This window comes from Apiospora kogelbergensis, assembly GCF_038363985.1.
Source record: "Apiospora kogelbergensis strain CBS 113332 chromosome Unknown utg000019l_segment0_segment0, whole genome shotgun sequence".
NCBI classification, from domain to species: Eukaryota; Fungi; Ascomycota; class Sordariomycetes; order Amphisphaeriales; family Apiosporaceae; genus Apiospora; species Apiospora kogelbergensis.
Window position 1 is genome coordinate 312,044 of NW_027117436.1, and position 17,271 is coordinate 329,314.

General features: G+C 56.4%; 8 protein-coding genes across 8 annotated transcripts; 3 read left to right on the forward strand and 5 right to left on the reverse strand.

Moving 5' to 3' along the window:
- Window positions 1-867: 867 nt before the first annotated feature.
- PG998_015115 (uncharacterized protein) lies at window positions 868-2,152 on the reverse strand (the record flags this gene model as incomplete). Its single annotated transcript, XM_066881931.1, has 2 exons — window positions 868-1,236; window positions 1,988-2,152. 2 exons carry the CDS (start codon window positions 2,150-2,152, stop codon window positions 868-870), a joined length of 534 nt encoding a protein of 177 aa, XP_066723129.1.
- A 926-nt stretch (window positions 2,153-3,078) lies between these two features.
- PG998_015116 (uncharacterized protein) lies at window positions 3,079-4,666 on the reverse strand (the record flags this gene model as incomplete). The annotated part of the gene is made up of 2 exons (XM_066881932.1): window positions 3,079-4,117; window positions 4,176-4,666. 2 exons carry the CDS (start codon window positions 4,664-4,666, stop codon window positions 3,079-3,081), a joined length of 1,530 nt encoding a protein of 509 aa, XP_066723130.1.
- A 533-nt stretch (window positions 4,667-5,199) lies between these two features.
- PG998_015117 (glycosyl hydrolase) lies at window positions 5,200-6,522 on the reverse strand (the record flags this gene model as incomplete). Its single annotated transcript, XM_066881933.1, has 1 exon — window positions 5,200-6,522. The coding sequence occupies one exon, from the start codon at window positions 6,520-6,522 to the stop codon at window positions 5,200-5,202; it is 1,323 nt and encodes a 440-aa protein (XP_066723131.1).
- Window positions 6,523-7,584: 1,062 nt separating this feature from the next.
- On the forward strand, window positions 7,585-8,124 carry PG998_015118 (uncharacterized protein; the record flags this gene model as incomplete). Its single annotated transcript, XM_066881934.1, has 3 exons — window positions 7,585-7,763; window positions 7,841-7,992; window positions 8,054-8,124. 3 exons carry the CDS (start codon window positions 7,585-7,587, stop codon window positions 8,122-8,124), a joined length of 402 nt encoding a protein of 133 aa, XP_066723132.1.
- Window positions 8,125-8,781: 657 nt separating this feature from the next.
- PG998_015119 (uncharacterized protein) lies at window positions 8,782-9,395 on the forward strand (the record flags this gene model as incomplete). The annotated part of the gene is made up of 3 exons (XM_066881935.1): window positions 8,782-8,981; window positions 9,072-9,241; window positions 9,322-9,395. The coding sequence occupies 3 exons, from the start codon at window positions 8,782-8,784 to the stop codon at window positions 9,393-9,395; spliced, it is 444 nt and encodes a 147-aa protein (XP_066723133.1).
- A 296-nt stretch (window positions 9,396-9,691) lies between these two features.
- PG998_015120 (subtilisin-like protein) lies at window positions 9,692-11,263 on the reverse strand (the record flags this gene model as incomplete). The annotated part of the gene is made up of 5 exons (XM_066881936.1): window positions 9,692-9,861; window positions 9,929-10,118; window positions 10,203-10,514; window positions 10,656-10,974; window positions 11,025-11,263. The coding sequence occupies 5 exons, from the start codon at window positions 11,261-11,263 to the stop codon at window positions 9,692-9,694; spliced, it is 1,230 nt and encodes a 409-aa protein (XP_066723134.1).
- Window positions 11,264-13,178: 1,915 nt separating this feature from the next.
- PG998_015121 (uncharacterized protein) lies at window positions 13,179-13,937 on the forward strand (the record flags this gene model as incomplete). The annotated part of the gene is made up of 1 exon (XM_066881937.1): window positions 13,179-13,937. One exon carries the CDS (start codon window positions 13,179-13,181, stop codon window positions 13,935-13,937), a length of 759 nt encoding a protein of 252 aa, XP_066723135.1.
- A 402-nt stretch (window positions 13,938-14,339) lies between these two features.
- PG998_015122 (uncharacterized protein) lies at window positions 14,340-15,041 on the reverse strand (the record flags this gene model as incomplete). Its single annotated transcript, XM_066881938.1, has 3 exons — window positions 14,340-14,479; window positions 14,559-14,680; window positions 14,749-15,041. 3 exons carry the CDS (start codon window positions 15,039-15,041, stop codon window positions 14,340-14,342), a joined length of 555 nt encoding a protein of 184 aa, XP_066723136.1.
- Between the last annotated feature and the right edge of the window lie 2,230 nt (window positions 15,042-17,271).

The window sequence follows — 17,271 nt, forward strand, 5'->3', positions numbered from 1 at the left end:
CGCTTCTTCTCATTGCATCATGGAGTTTTCCCTCGGCCGCTTTTGGAATTGCTTGCATTGTTCCAGGATTGCGCTTGGATTGAGCGTTGTACCGGCGCTGTTCATCATTTCAACTCGCGTCATCTCATCTTGGGGCCTTCTCCCCACCAATCTCGGGCAATATCCGTTCCTGTTGCTGTAAATGAGAGGACGCGCCACGAAGGTTCCGTTAATACTTGGCGACATACAGGGTTCCGTCTCCTGGAAAGAAGATGCTGGCTCTCGGTTCGCCCTGTGTACGATATATCAAGACGGGGGTTTGGTTCGGCGCATCGGTGTTCCTCGTTGTGGATATTTCTCATCATCATCGTCATCATCATACTACTACTACTACAACTAACTGCTACTTACTACCCCTCATGTGCGTGCTGTGTCGATTTCTGCATCCTTTTGAGAGAGAAGAAGAAAGAAAGATGAGAGAGAGCGCGGAAGCTAACCCCTCCCCTAAAAGTTGCTGACAAGCAAGAGACGTTCGGCGCGTGGGGATGGGAGAGATCGAGAAGGCAGGGTTGATTTCACATAGGCCCGGTATTCACCTGGGATTTGGGGTTACTTGGATATATCGTTTGTGCATACCCTTTCTACGTATTCAAAAGGTTTCTCTATGATCTCTTGGTTGTCAACAATACCGTGATTTGGCTGTTATAGGGCCCTGGGACTTGATAGCATGTTTGATTTTGCTCATCGTGATATTGTCCTATATGCCCGGCAGTAACACCAGAATGAAATCGCCATCTACGATGAGCGACACGGAAGGGTGGGTATCTAATCTGGAAATGTGTCGCACTTGGTCATTTGAAATAAATGCTCAGCCCTGCCGGCGTGTCCCTAATCAAAACGGCCAAGATCGTCACCATCCCCTCGAACGTCCTGCATTCCAAAAATCATCCCAATGAAGCCAGCTCTAGCAAGAAACGAACTGATGATGGATGTTCCACCCCCTCCTCTTCCGTCCAGAAGAGAAAACGTAGCCGCGGTGCTCACATCCTCGGGAGAGGTGAAGGCTGAGGAGGTGTCACCCGAATCTGCGGCAACGGTGATCGAGCCCGTCGGTGCGAGGTCTGCTGTGCCGGGGGTCCCAGGGGGTGACTTCCCAGGGGGTTGGGTGTCATGAGCGGCGTCATGGGCTGCGGCTGGGACAGCAGGCGGTAGGGCAGAGTGCGTGGCATGGTGAGGCCTCTTGTTGTTTGTTTGGTTCTGTCCTTTTGTTTTTCTCTATGCTTGGAACGATGGATGGCGAATGCGGCTGCTGTTCCGCGGGAAAAAACACAGTCTTTGCTGTGAAGACGTCACCGAGGGGCGGCGTGCAGGAATCGGTGCAATTGCGAATGGTCGTCGTGTCTTGGCGGCGGCCAGTTCTGGCTCCGGCGGTAGCTATACACAAGCAGGTAGTTGCCCAAGTCGAAGCGGTAGGAGAGAAACGAGCTGGCGACGGATGCTACGTCGCGTGGCCGAGGCCGTGAAAGAGTGAACGAAGAAAAAAAAAGGAGCGTGATATACCAGGCTTGGGCAGTAAAGAACGGATGTTGTGAAGAAGAGAATGGAAATGACAGACAGATAGAGCTGAGGAGAGACTTCCTTCCGCCCTGTGGTGGAGGGAAGCCCATCGTTATATGTCCATCGAAGCCCGCCCTGTCGTGTTTGCTGACTGTAGCTATCCTAGCCCCTGGCGCCGTTCCTGGGTTGAAACACATGGATCAGCACAGGGGCCACCCAAGCCGCGGGACACGCGAAAGACGTTATACTACTTTGCCGTCTGACAGGATCGACGCTGGTTAGCTTGGGGCTTGGATGGCTAGACGACTAAGGGCTGAGATTGACCACGATTACCACTAGTCAGTAGTCCCTTTCGCTGGGCCCGGCGCCAGCCCTCCGCTAGTGATGGGCTATCTGGCGTCGTGGCTCCTTCAACATCCTACCAATTCATAGAAATGAGTCGAGCGCTTACCAGGGAAGCAAGGCCGCCTTCGACGTTACCTGCCAGCATCTCCTTGTTCTTCTTGGCCTTCTCTGCCGCACGCGACGACGTTCTGGCCGGATCCTCACATCGGGAGCCGGAAAGATGGCAATGGGAATGTAAGAAGCATGTGATTACGACTGGATGCATGCCCATGCTGAATTGTCCAAGCCATGCTCATAACCTTTGATTGCTACGACCAAGCCACCGCCGATATACAGCCACAGTAAGATGCTTATCGGGAAAATACCACGAAAGAAACCACCAGTCAGCGGCTGCTGATTACCCCTCGAACTAATTGGAACCGTGGGGGTTACTGTGATACGAGGGGCTGCCTGTCATTGTTTCGTCATCTCTGGAGGCGACGCGTATCTAATAGAGATCCAAGCAAACGCTTGTTTACTATGTCCAGGCTAACAGGATTTCGGACTCCCGGAATCCACTCGAGAGCCGCTGAACGAGTCGTCGGAGAGACATGCTAGATACTGGGCTGTCCTGTCCGGTTGCAATGACTCGAAACTGGAAAAAGGGTGCATGTCACCCGTGTTTCCCGGACCAAACCGGCCGCGACATCGGCCCCATCTTGTCATTGCGGGCATCTGATGGATTAGTCACCACACACATGGGCTTGACGGTCTCTGGCGTCCCACGGCACACGATGTACAAGTATAGAGTTTCAAACTCGGGCTGATTTGACCTGGCTGTTTAGTTGTTGGTCATCGTCCCCGGGGTATATTGGATGCCAAAAGTCGTCCTCTGCATCAGCCCGTTTCGTGCTTCTTGCTCGTTTGGCTTCACGGCGATATATAGTGCAGCTTGAACCCGGTCCTTGATCAGACTTTTGGTTGCGCATGTAGTTATACCGGCGTCAATTTGGGCGGTGATATCGTCGGTTATAGGGCGAAGATCACCACATTCTCTCCCACGCTGCTGATCTGGTCCCGAACGGGCATGTGAGGAAGACCTCTATGATCCTCTCATCGGTCTGATTTACGGTCGGCCAGGCCTTCTATCAAGCCATGATACTACTGTTGTCGGCTTCGAATTTTTATTGCTATCAGTAGACCGGTAATCTTCGTTCTTCACCAACTCATCGGCACGACGTATTTCTTCCAGTGCCATCTCGTGTCTGCGTCGCGCCATTTGTCCATGCCGTCCAAGACCCCATCGGGCCCGATCTTCCACTCGCCGCTCTTGACGAGCTTGACCCAAGCCCGAAGCACCTGCACCAGCCGCACCTCGTGCCTCGGCACAAACGGGTTGTACCCGAGCTGGAAGAGCGAGTCGTACCTGTCCTGCCCGTCGATCTCGGCGTCGCTGTGATACGTGTCGTCGAGGTTCTCCCCGAACTTGGCCCCGTCGGCCGTGCGCGCCCAGCCGCGGCCCCCGACGCCAAACGGCAGCACGAGCTTGACGCCGTCCTCGAACCCGGGCCCCAGCTGGTCCGTCATGGTGAAGTAGAGCCCGGCGGGGTAGGAGCGGACCTGGTCCCACGGCATCGGGAACGGCGCCGTGCGATCGAAGCCGTAGTAGCCCGTGGCCCGGGGCGCGCTGTAGGCGAGGCCCTCGGACGAGGCGAAGAGCAGGACGGGGAACTGGACCGTGGGCTTCCCCGAGTGTTCCGGACGGACGTACGGAAACTCGAGCTCGACGTGCCGAAACGGTTGATGGCGGGTAATGGATTCCACGTCGGGGAGCGAGATCCCGGGGGCGATGCGGCGGAACGCGGGGCGGCGGGCCTTGGTCAGGAACTCGGGCACGAACCCGGGAAGCACGCCGGCTTCCTCCAGATAGACCATGCTGTCGTCGATGAGCGTCTCGATCTTCTCTGATGACATGTGGCCAGGGATGCGAGCTTCAATGGCGTGGAGGAGCTGCTCCCAGACCTCCAGCGTCTCTTCCAGCTGGCGTTTGCTGTAGCCCACCTCGGTCCACGGATCGTGCGATTCTAATCTAGTGCTCACGCCTTCAGCCACCGTCTGCACTTTCCCCATCTCTATCATGTCGAGCCACTGGCCGAGGACGACCTCAAGAGGGTGCCATTTCTGCCGCCCATTATGGGTCGTGGACCAGTCATAAAGATCCATTTGCATGATGGCTAGATTCTTCTTTTGGTCGAATCTAATAACCGATGTGTAAGCGCAAAAATTCGTCTGCCCAGTGGGAACTCGGTACTTACACTAAACCGTCAGGATGAGAGGCGTGGAGGTTGGACGAGTAGAGAGTCAAGTAGCGGTCGACGTCGTCCGGATCTGTCACCATGTTCTCTTCATGAGCCCACATGGCGCTTGGAGAGGTGATGTCGTTGACGTAGAAGAAGAAGGAGTGGTCCTCGCCCGCGACCCAAGCCCGCTGCAAGAAGGCCGTCAGGTCGGGCGACAGACGGGGACGCATGGCCTCGGCCCTCTTCCCCCAGTGCTGGAACCAGCTCGGATGCTTTTGGAGCACGTGGGCGGCAGTCGGGTCGCTGCCGTCGCTGCCGTCGCCTATGGTCAGCTGCTTGCCCGGCCGGGCCCATCCAATCTCCAGGATCCTGTTGTGCAGCTCGGCGCAACGCACGTAGTCCATCGGGGTGACATAGTTGGCCCAGTGCTCGCGCCATGTGTTCGCCCACAAGGCCACGGCGAGAGCAAAGAACGCGAGATTCCAAAGACTCGGAAGGGCGGCCATTTCTGGTTGGCGGGCCAGGCGTTCGAGGTCAAGGCAAACCGACCCGGTAGTAAACCAGGGGCAGGCAATCAGACCAAAATATAAGGGGAGAAGAATTAATTGGTGGATATGTTCCGGTGGCTGCCTAGTCCTGTTCCACCGGCGGCGCCATTATTGATCCGGCCTAGTCGGCCCGGTAACCCCCTGACCTACGCCGCAATACTATACAAACTCCCTTAAGGCAGATAAATGCTGAATCAGTGATGTGATATACTCTATGCCACTAAAGTCATTATTATCTCTGGTCAAACAGTTGCTATTTACCGCCTGATATTGAAACCATCCACCACTGTACGTTTTCTTCTACCACATTAATCACTATGTTTCGTTCATGGCGAGACAACAGACAGCAGATGGGCACTGGAGATAGTATTGGCAGGTAATAATAACAATTTGTTTTTAGGAAGATAAGTTATAATACATAAAGAAATAGACTATACAAACCACACATGTGACCCAACCCCTGGTCGATCCACTTACCCCTTTTCTCCCCTTTACTTGGTCATCGTCCACGCCGCCACAAGACCGTCCATGGCCGAGCTTTGCGGGCTGGCGTTCGCGGCGCCGTGGAAAGGCCCGAGCCAGTCCGGCCCCAGGTCGGCGGCGCCCTTGCGGTTCTTGGCCCAGATGCTGTCGGCGCACTGCTGGGCGAACTGGCGGTACTCGGCCCTGGGCTCGGCGGCGTGCAGGTGCGCGAGCCCGCGCATGAAGACGCCCTTCCACTGCGGCGCCGACTCGCCCGGCTTGGCCTGGTTGATGTCGGGCTCGCGCAGCACGCCGCGCTTGGCCATGATGCGCATGATGGCGCGCGCGACCCGGTGCGCCTCCTGCCTGTACTCGGGCCGGCCCGTCGCGGCCGACAGCGCCGTCAGCCCGCTCACCAGCGCCCCGTTCGAGTACGTGTACCCGTGCGCCTTCTTGGGCAGCTGGCACGTCTTGATGCTGACGCCCGCCGTCACGTAGTGCTGGTCCGCCACGTACATGGGCCCGCGGCGGAAGCCGTCCCAGGCCCGGACCGCCCAGCCGACGTAGTGGTCCTTCTTCTCGGCGGCCGTCGGCCGGTTCGCCAGCCAGGCGGCCACCTCGATGAAGAGGGTGTCGGAGATGGGGTCGATGTGCGAGTGCTTCTTGTCCCACCACATGCCCTCGGCCGAGCAGTTGGTGCCGAAGCCCGTCGTCATGTCGGCGAAGAGGGCCTCGGCCGTCGCCAGGTACGCCTTGTTGCGGGTGACGTCGTAGGCCCGGATCCAGGCCATGGCCCACCAGCCCATGTCGTCGTAGAAGTCGTTACTGTAGGGGTTCTGTTTCTCGGCGCGTCCGAGACTTCGCCGGAGCCGGTGGCCCTCCCGAACGTTGAAGGCCCCCGCCGCGTGGAAGGTGTTGGGCACCACCGTCTCGGCGAGCCTCCTGGCCTTGGGGCTGCCGGCCTCGGCCATGTCGATCAGCGTCGTCAGCGCGTTGGCCGACTGCCACCACGACGGGTCGTAGCTCTTCCACAGCCCGGTGTCGTGGTTGTACCACTGCTGCAGCCTGTCCAGGGCAGCCTCGGCATGTTGCTGGTAAGTGCCCGCTTTGACTTTGTCCTGGGTCGCGAGGGGTGCTACCGATGATACCGTTGAGTTCGATTTCACTGCTGTCGGCGACGGCTTCGATGCTGTCAATGATTTAGAGATTACCGACGATGTTGATGTCGTTGATGTTACCGAAGACGCCAAGATTACCGATGGAACCGTTGGCTTGTTAGGATTCTTCTTTGGGCATGCAGCGGAGACGCCATTCAGGCATAGAGCTGCCACTAGCAAAATATTTGATCGCATCGTCGATATCAAGAGGCAGCAAATCTTGAGTCAATTCGAGGGCTGATGAGTCCATACATTTCCATTGCCTTTGCCTCTGCAGGCGAGGGCATATATAACATCTTAGTCGCAACGCTAGCAGACATTGATGCGCCAAGAAATGGTTGGCGATGTAGTAAGACGACCACCATTTAACGATGCGAGATGCCCATTGGTTTTTTAGTAAGGAACGGTTCGGCCCCTTGCCGCGGGGGATCTGAGCAGGGGCTGTGCCGCCCAATAATAGCCACGAACTCCATTCAGGAACATAACGAAATTGCCAACAAGGGTAGCAATTAGCCTGTAAATGCGGCGAGCTGGGGTTGACGCGGGCATTTAACTCTGTATGGCCTCTCGTCTGAGTAAGCCTACTGAATGGGAATCGTCGGAGCATCAGAGCCTCGGAGCCTTGAAGATACGGCGTTTGCACCGAAGATACGCCGTGTCCACCGACTCCTGAAATCTTGCCGAGCGTAATTAAGAACTCTGCTCTTGGTTGATACGCCATGACAGCTGATTAACAATGTTGGGGTTCTTGTAAACTGGTGTAATATCAGAATTAGACCAGAGAGGTCTACCCTGTGTGAATACAAGATATCAGGGCGAATGGCAGTTCCGATGTCTTTGATCAGCTCATGTAGGTATTCTCAAGGGAAGGCGTTATAGGGGGTCACTAAACCTGAAGAGTCACGGTTTGATTCATGTCGATACAACCCATCCCAAGTTCTACGGCAGGTGCAATGCAGGGAGTGATGGATAACTGCTTGCATTCAATATGATCGTAATAATGTCATGTTCATTCAATGTGACAGCTCCTGTAACTAGTATTTATCGACTTCCGTTGTATTCACTGTAATTGTCACTTCTATTTAGTCAACTGGCATCGGTCACTCTTCTCTTCTATTGCATGTTTCTCGCAACCCAACGACTTTCGATTTCCACCAGCATTCTTATATCCAATTCCAACCGCAATATCCGTCACGGATCAACCTGAAATTTCCCAACGAGCCAAGATTTCCCATCAACCCATTTCCCTCCATCACCATGATGATGTTTACGTACATCCTTGCTCTTCTCGTGGGCTTCACCTTCGCCGACGGCTCGCTCATGGATACATGCTCAGGCTGGTCGCTCTGGCACCCGCAGGATCAGGTCTGGTATCTCCAAGGTCACTGCAAGGACAATGGTGGAAACAGCATTTGCAGCCGCGCCTCTCTGGATGCGTAAGTCTCTCCGCCCACTCGCCCTGTCCATTGTTTCCTCGAGGCCTCGAAGCCAGAATAACTGACGGGAATGACAGCTGCTTTGCCGTCGACGATAACGGCGCACTCCAGCCCCAGCAATGGGGCCAGGGCCTGGTCAAGTGTAAGGACTGCAGCGTTGACCTGTTCGAATTGACTTGCGACTGCAAGGACAAGAACGGCAACTACGTCACCACGAGCCGTGGCTTGGGTAAGTTGGCTCTCCGCTACCTGCAAGCACAGATTCCTTAGACTGACCATTACGACTGCAGATGATGCCATTACAAACCACAACGGCTACTTGAGCTGTTACGGCCTGGACGGTGTCAACTGCCCCGAGTAGAGGGATGGAATCAATGATTTCGGGCGCCAAAGGGCTTGACCCTATTAGAGAACAAGAGAGGCATGGCATTGTTTGACATGATCAAGCAAGGAGGACAGCAGTGTATTTCCGTAGCATACTAAGTAGCAATTTCACCCCTCTTGCTCAACAATCTATCACAGTGCTACTATTTTTAGTGTCGTAAAAACGTTCCCATGATTGTTGCTCTTCGTAGGGGCCAATATGGGTTTCGTTATCCGCCATCCTGATGACGAGAGGCTGACCAAGCAAGGGGGCCGAGAGACCTATTCCTATGGTTCGAAGCTGGTCATTAGAGGCGTCAACATATAACCTAGATCATCACCCCACGGCCTCATTTTCAGAATCCGGCTAGGACGCATCTTGTCATTCGGTAAAATTGGTGGATTCATTGGCATCAGGTGTGACGTGAGCAACTGGTAAGTTGTATACAATATGACTGTAACTCCAGCATTACTCTCTATACCCATTTAGACCAGAAAACCTATAAAGACCACCTGACAGCCGGATATCCTTTTCCCGTTCCTCCATTCATTATCCACAGCACGAGATCTCCTAACTCAAAGAAGCCATCTCGGATTTGAATCCCACGAACGGAGACAAGGTTCCACACATCACCTAATTCTACGCTTACTCGCCATGCTCGTGTCTGCGTATACTATTGTGTCTGCCATCGTGGCTTTCGCTTCCATTCCCGCTTCCGCGGCCGACGGTCCCCTCGGAGGAGATACCTGCGAAGCCGTGAAGCTCTGGAACCCGGGACATCATACATGGTTTCTCAAGGGAAACTGCTCCGATGAACACGGCGCGAGTGTATACAGCTTACTGCTGCTCGACACGTACGCTTCCGATCCCTCCCTCCTTCGCCTCGGTCTTTGATTCAACCTCGTATCCATTGCGAAGACAATCAACTAATATGCAAGTCGCAGTTGCTATGAGGTTGCGTTTGGTTCCCTTGCCCCGCGCCAGGATGGAAACGGCCTTCGTCATTGCAATGAATGCTATCTCGAGGACCATTTCCTGAATTGCACGTGCACTGGCTCAAGTGACAACCTGCCGCCTGCTACGGGTGGTGCATCTTGGACTCAAGTTGACCTGAGTAAGTCTACTTCACGCCATAACCAGAACGATGCGCATCATGATTTCTGCATAGACTAATACCAAATAAATCTACTACAGCCGACACCATTTCGGTCGATGGTGGTGCTTTGGCTTGCTTTTACCAGGCAGCCGACTTGTGCGACAACTACTAATGAAAGAACCCGCCGAAGCCTATGCGAAAATAAGTCGGTAACAATATGTCGTTGACGGGACTATGTGCACAAATAAGAACGGCCTGGCATAATTGGAAAGGGAACAGACAGATATGTTGTTGGGCGAGGACTAGATAACCTTAACGGAAAACACATACGACATGGGCTTCCTGAAATTCAATACTTTTCCTCTATGATATCCCATGATCACCAAACACCACCATATCCGAGTCTATATACAAGTACAACCCTAAATATATGCAACGAAGCCTTGTCATTCTGGTACCCCCTGACGCTTATTTGAAACCATTGTTTGCAATCAGGTTAGTGGTGCTGCGCACGTTCTGCTGGACTGAAGCACCCGTATCCGAAGCAAGACTGTTGATCCTGGACGCGATTTCATCAGGATCGGTGAGGCCTTCCGAGCTCATCAGCAGAGCCGCAATGCCTGCGACGTGGGGAGCGGCTATTTCAAGAAGAGCCGGATGTCAGTTTCCACCTTGATTCAGACAGGGAAAAATAGTGAAACTCACCTTGGCTGGTCCCGCTGTAGGTGCTCGTGCCGCCGTTATGCGACGTGCTGACGATGCGGACACCCGGCGCGAAGACGTCGACGACGGAGCCATAGTCGGAGAAGTCGGCCTTGTTGTCGTTCATGGCGTCGATGGCGCCGACGGTGATGGCCGAAGTGGCTGAAGCCGGCGAGATGGTCGACGCGTCTTTCTGTATTTGCCCAACGGTGTCAGCCGGCGATGCTGCTGTTGTCACGATTAAAAAAAGGGGGGAGCAGGGTGACTAATGACTCACGTTGTAGTTGCCGGCGCAGACGACGACGGGGATGCCCGAGTCGTGGATGGCGTCGACCATGTCGTTCATGGCGTCGACGCGGTCGCTCTGGATGGACATGTTGATGACGGCGCGGCCGACGCTGCGGCGGCGGTACTTGATGTCGTCCGACGCCCACTGCATGCCGTCGATGATGCCCGCCCACGTGCCCCAGCTCGACGCGTCCAGCACCTTGACGGCCACCAGCTCGGCCCGCTTGGCCACGCCGTAGGTGGCGCTGCCGACGATGCCGGCGACGTTGGTGCCGTGGCCGTTGTCGTCGTGCGAGTCGGACTAGAGGGTAGGGGGTCATATTGTTAGCTTCTTCGTTTTTTTGGGGTCCCCTCTCATGTCCCTTTCTCGTCGCCGGTCTCTGTTTCGGTAGACAGATCCCGTGATGACCCGACCGCCAAGGGACGTGGTGGTGGCACTTACGTTCCTGTCGATGGAGTTGTACCCGTGGCGGGCCCGTCCCTCAAAGTCCGGGTGGTCGACGTAGATGCCCGAGTCGATGACGTAGACGGTGACGCCCTCGCCGGCCGAGCTGTCGTACCGGTAGTCGCCGTCGTCCCTCTCGGACAGCGGCTGGGCCTGGGAGATGCGGGCCAGGCCGGCGAGGGCGCCCGGCTGGCGGGTCGGCCGACCGGCGTGGGTGACGTACGTGTCGTAGAGGACGTACTCGACGGCCGGGTCGGCGGCGATGCGGCGCACGGTGGCGGCGTCGGCGGCCTGCAGGTGGAAGCCGAAGAAGGCGCTGCTGATGTTGAAGAAGTTCAGGAGCAGGGGGACGAGGACGACGCCGACACGGGGAGGCCAAGCGGGGGGTACAGCGCCGCCAGGTCCTCGATCGTCTGCTGGCTCTCGCGGAGGGCGTCGTAGCTGGCGTCCTGCCGGTACTTGACGATGTAGCTGTCGGGCACGATGTTGGTGGCGTCTGGGTTGGCGACGGCGAGGTCCGGCGTGGGCGCGGCGTCGATGCCAAGGGGCGACAGCAGGAGTAGCAGCAGCACCGCTGAAACGGTGGACCGCAAGATGGAAGCCATGATGGACTATGTGACAATCGGTGCAGATATCACGAAGCTAAACACCTGGGAGCGTCGCTAGCTCTGAGTGGTGGCGGTGGGTAACGACGGCAGTTATATCCTACGAGAAGCTTGTTTCGCTCCCAAGTGGCGGGAAAGTTTCTAGCGGTCCTGGGAGCAGGACTGGGAAGGCCGAAGCCCTAGATGGTACGGGGTGTTGGGCTGTAAACCCACGCACACTCACGATGTTGATACGGCACATCGCCCACATCACTTGGAGCCAATGCCGGATGGATCCCCGTGCGGCCGTCTTTCAGGTGAGGGTTCCTGGACGAGAGGGCTCTGCGAACCAGGATACTGACATCGATGCTCCAAGAGGAAGGTGGGCCAAGAAATGAGGATGGTCAGATGAGGCTAGTTGCATAAGATTCCTTGTGAAAATCATCTATTACAGTATAGCCTGGCAAAGATATCTTGTAGGATTGCTTGGGGTAGCTGAGTGGCCACATGCTGCGATGCACAGCAATGCAACATGAATTCATTTGTCGGGAGTGCATGATATGGCTTTCTTTTTACACGGCCAACCTCGTTGATACGACGATAATCTCTCGTATAAGCAGTCGCACTCGAATCAGTTGTGGCGAGGCATGGCCAGAAGGCACGAGAAGGCCGATGGAATCCCCCATCTTCATGTATAGCACCCCTGGCTGCTTGGCTAGTCATTCCCTGTGCACCCAAGCGCTTGGTTCAGGCAACGTCACTTGTAGATCCACGTGGGTTTGGCTGGTTTGGATAGGTCATTTATCCAGATATCCAGATGGGAAAGTGACTGGGCAGTAACTGGGTACTGGACGGGGTTCCCAATCCGGGTCAGGTCGAGGTAGATCCCCTAAAACTGGATATCGTCTAAGCTTCTTGAGGGGCAAGGGGCTGCTTGTCCAAGATGTTTGATGAATGCTGCTGAGGGAAGTTGTCGGGCTGTGTCGTGTAAGTGGCGATACCAAACGGCCTCGAACGACTGTATTATTGTATTTACCCGCATCAGGTAGACATTGGTTTGGTCCGTCGCTGGAACTTGCTGGATATTGGCGGGCGACGTGTAACAACACACCACATCAAGGGCATGTTAGTAGCAGAAACAACGGCCACCTGCCCATGAAGCACGTGGTATCGGCAAGGTGGGCTTCCATGCAGTGAAATAAGCTGGCCTGCTAATAAGGATTGGCGGTGCTACCCACCTCGATGCACAGTTCCCGGGTTGTCGGCAGTCGGTGTGTGAAAGAGACGAAGAAGAAGCCAAAGTCCACTCTCACGATCCAGGCACGGGGGCCCCTAGAATTGGAAGCCACTTAGAACCATCCTGTTTGATAAGCTTAATAAGACGGGAAGACAAGCAACAAGGTCGCGATTCGTGTTGGGAATGCGTCGTTCTTGTTAAGATTGCACGATGGGGTTGCGCGACGATGAGCAGATCCGCTGATGCCGATGGCGCTGGCGGCCAGATAGACCATCATCTATTGGCCAGGCTAGGCCCCGACAAGCTTAGCCCCCAGCGGGCTGCCAGGGGATTTACAGGGGACTTACAGGGGGTTGGCTTCGACAGGTCTTGGCCTGCCCGCACTATGCGGCACTTGGTGGCTGGTTTCCAGCACTTGGTGGCTGGTTTCCAGTGGCTTTCCCAGTGGCTAGGCCTTCTTCGGGTGGTGGCATGTTGATTGTGTCACATCGTCCAAACCGGTATCTTGCGCAAACTGCCTTGTTTTTCGGCGCCAGCAATGGCCTCGGCACCACCACCCTTTGGTGCACTTCCCGTGTTACCACCATGAGAATCGCCTCCAGGTCTTCCCTGTTCATCTTTTACGACAGAAGACCAGAACACGACAGACCCAATTGCGATTCGTAGCGCCTGCATGAAACCAGTCCCTCCGACGACACCATGGCCGAACCCCAACCGCCGCAGCCCGTCTACCAGACACCCGACTGGGAGACACCGTCGCATCCGCGCCGGGCCTCGTTTCTGGACCGATTGAAAGACCTCCCGGGACACAAGAACACGCATTCGGCTGCTGCTCCCGCCACCAAAGGAGAACAAGGACAAGCAGAAGCAGCAGACGCGCGAGGCCCGCCAGCCGCCGGCTCCCCGCTGCGGCGACGCCTCGACGCCCTGCTGCCGCCGCACCGCACCTACCTGGGCGGCCGATCGCGGCGCTTCCTCCTGCTGTGTATCGCGGCCCTGCTCCTCGTGCTCGTGCTCGCCCTGGCCATCGGGCTCGGCGTCGGGCTGTCCCGCAACAAGAAGAACTCGACCCAGAACCTGCCGCTGCCCTCCAACCACGGCGTCTTCACCGGCGACCTGACGTACTACCAGCCCGGGCTGGGCGCGTGCGGCGTCACCTCGGGCGCCGGCGACGCCATCGTGTCCGTCAGCCACCTCACCTTCGACGCCGCGGGCGCCCACCGCGACGGCGGCGGCAACCCGAACGAGAACCCGCTCTGCGGCCGCCGCATCCGCATCCAGCGGGACTACAGCGAGGGCGGGAACGGGAACGGGGGCAACCGCTCCGTCGACGTCACCGTCGTCGATCGCTGCACGGGCTGCCAGCCGGCGGACCTGGACGTGACCATCAGCGTGTTCACGCAGCTGGCGCCCGAGGAAAGCGGGCGGGTCTCGATGAGCTGGGCTTGGCTGGAGTGAGGATGGGGTCTTAACGATGACGATGAATGTGTTCTGTGATGATTGACGTTTTGCACGTATGGCCGAAGCGGCAGGGGTTTGCAGTTGGTTGTTGGAGGTTGTACAGTTGCCCAACCATGCCCTGGCTGACCTTTTGGCTTTTGATTCATGATACCCATTATGTACACAGCGCTTGTCTAATATTACTATTTTCCTTGGAGCAAACAGTTGGATTTTGGTTGTGAACCTGGGTCACCGTACTTGAGATGGTAAGGAGTCGAGACATGGCAGTGCATTTCTACTTAAGATATACGTAGTCTACCTCTCCGCCGCGTACTTCCACTCCGAGGGCCACACGGGTATGCCATCCACGCCTTTTGGATCCCCTCGCACCGATATTTGGCCGTCTTCTCTCCATCAAAGCTAAGGAAGCGTCGGGGTGTATGCGGCCTGGCCAGGAACGCCTGGCGGGTCCGGCTTGCCTCGGAAGCCGCAGTAGGGACCACCCCACCACTCGCCGCAGCAGATCCGGCTGTTGGGAATATCGACCCAGAGGTCGTCGTCTGCGACCGCACAAGCCCGTCAGTCAGCAGGTGTAAGAGACGAATGGGCAGGTCGCCCGCGTGCCACCGCGATACGTACCAAGGTCCTTGACGGCCCAGTGCTTGACGCCATCCGACTGCGAACAGACGCACCGGATGCAGGTGTCCTTGTCGAGGTCGATGCAGCGGACGCAGCGATCGCACCGTTTGGCCATGCCGCCGCTGTGCAGCGGATCAGTACGTTTGCTTACCTCCCTCTCGGCGAAGGGGTCTCTGTGGAGGATACCTACGTGCGCTTGTTGTCCATCGATAGCTCTCCGTCGTCGGTGACGGTGTAGCATCCGGTGATGTCGATGCTGAGCCAGTCGCGGGTCCCGGCGGGGCTGCTGACATTGCACCGGCCCGAGAAGGTGTACCCCGGCATCATGGACCAGTCGTCGTCGCAGTAGTAGGCCAGCAAGCCAATGCCTCGCTGGTCAAGAGCCTGACCGGCAACAGGCGTGGCGATGAGGAAAAGCATTGCCATCATGGCCATCATGATCGTAGCGACGGAGGCGGTGAAAACGGAGCTGGAGGGAGGCATGATGAGATGGTGGTCGCGGTCTTCTACCTCTTCTTTTGCAAACCCCAGATTGGACACTGGACGTTGTGAATTGCAAGATGACGGATGTTTCTCTTAACCTGGAGTGCAGTTTGATGAGAATGAAGGAAGCCCGGAAACTGCATGGTACTTTCCGTGGATTGACCAGTGTATGTAGTCATGAAAGGAAGGCATGTAATCGTTTATTTCACTTGCGTAACCTTGAACTGGTTGGACGAGGTCTGCGCATTCCATCTTGGGATGTATGTAGTCGGCATTGCTCATAGTGACACTTCAACAATGCCAAGTCATCAGTCGGAAGGTATTAGCACCAATCTCATATCAGAACATCTCCGAAAACAATCCAAACCCAGCCCTATACTATGGCCCTCACAGCTGCGGCCGATGACCGGTATGTAGGCGACGAACGTTGGATATAATGACAGCATATCGGGCCTTCGAGGCGCAAAGGTATTGGGTATTGAGTACAGACCAGCTTCTCGATCTTTGAGCATGTCAGCCCATACGCCCGGCGTCCCTGACCATGAACACTTATGGTATCCATCGACCTGTTGTCGTCACCGACTTTCACTCCTACGTGCTTCCAAGAGGAGAAAGCGGTCGTCGGTTAGGTTGTCAGGGGCAGTTGGCTAAAGAAGAGTGTCCAAGAGGAGGGCCATGGCCATGTTAGGCAAGGGATAACTTCAGGTCACGTAACGGTTGTTGGAAACACGAAGACGAGAGGTCAACACGAAATGGCGTTCACGGGCGAATGCAAGTCAAGAGGAAACGAGTGCCATACCAGGAGTGCTACCAGGCGCAACACCCTCACCCGTCGCTCGGCCCAGCATACCATACCCGACTTGGCCCAGAATAATGATTGTGTATGCCATGCGCGTTGTAGAAAGCCGACTTCCCGGTCTGGGAGAGCTGTAAGCGCGAAAGGCGTCTCCCAAAACGGGCAATGGGGGCAAAGCTGGTATATATCCCACCGGGACTCGGCCACATCACGCCATCAGAGTCGCAGACGGACCCAGAGCGCCCAGCCCAATCACGCCACGGCGCCGCAGTCGCTGCTGATTTCTGAAACCCGCCGACTGCTCGCGTCCTGGCCGTGGTACTGCAACCTCTCTCACGAGTTCGTCGGGATGTCCCGAGGGCCCGACAGACGAAAGCTGCTGGCTGCGTGGCCCCGACGTCGTTCTTTCCATATATTATGCTTACTCCCAATAGACGGCGTGGGTATGAAACGTCTGGAGATGGATGGCCATCTGGCCTCGCCTCCCCGTTTTGGCTGCCGAGGAGAGAAGACGCCGACATGCCAATACAGTGGATGGCGACGAACAGGGCCGGGGCACCGCAGCCTGCGGACCCGTGCAACGGTTGCATGGGTGGTGGTTCTGCCAAGAAAAACCTGATCGATATCGGCGGGAGCAATGATGGACATGCATTCGCCGCAGCCATCACGCGGCAGTAGGATGCAAGATCAGAGAGAAAGAGAGAAAATGAACCTGGACGTAAATCATACGCCTCATCTGTGTGCGACCCGTTCCTGGGGTCGTGGCCAATGAGGCGCCGCGATCTCGGGCTTGGCCAATGGGAGATCGGCGCCGATCCTCGAGTCCCCGGCCAGCGTCGCGCGAGGCAGTCCTGGCTGCGACTATGCGTTGCCGACATTCTGGTCGGTGGTCGCTTCGAGTTGCGGCATTGGCGAGAGTGACAGGTCAAGCATGGCCTGTCTTCCTGTCCTGTCCTGGGGGGAAGGAAGGGGTCGGTGCTGCGCTGCGGTGTTTCAGCACGAAACAAGGCACACTTGCCGGCCCAGCGCGACCCCTGATTGGCCTGCCATTTGCGTCTTTCGTCGCATCATGGCGCAAACCAAACACCCCCAAAGATGGCATTCGCGTTCGCTTTCCCCCTCCAGGGATGGCCCTGTTCGGGTTGCCCCCGATGTGGCTATTTTTCGCCAGAGACCGACCTACGCAGAGGACCGAAGCATCGGGGCGGGCGCCAAGACGAAACACCGACCGACCCTCGTGGGTTGCTGAAACCTGACAGCCAGTCCAATCGTCGACCGCGAAGGGAAACGCCTCCGGCACGCGAGGAGGGGAGCCTCATCAGACCACCGCCGTGACATATAAGACGACTTCGTCCGTCCTCTTCTTGGCTTGGATTTCTCCTCAATAGGTCATCGGCTAGCTCACGATACTATCGACACTTTTTACATTCTTCC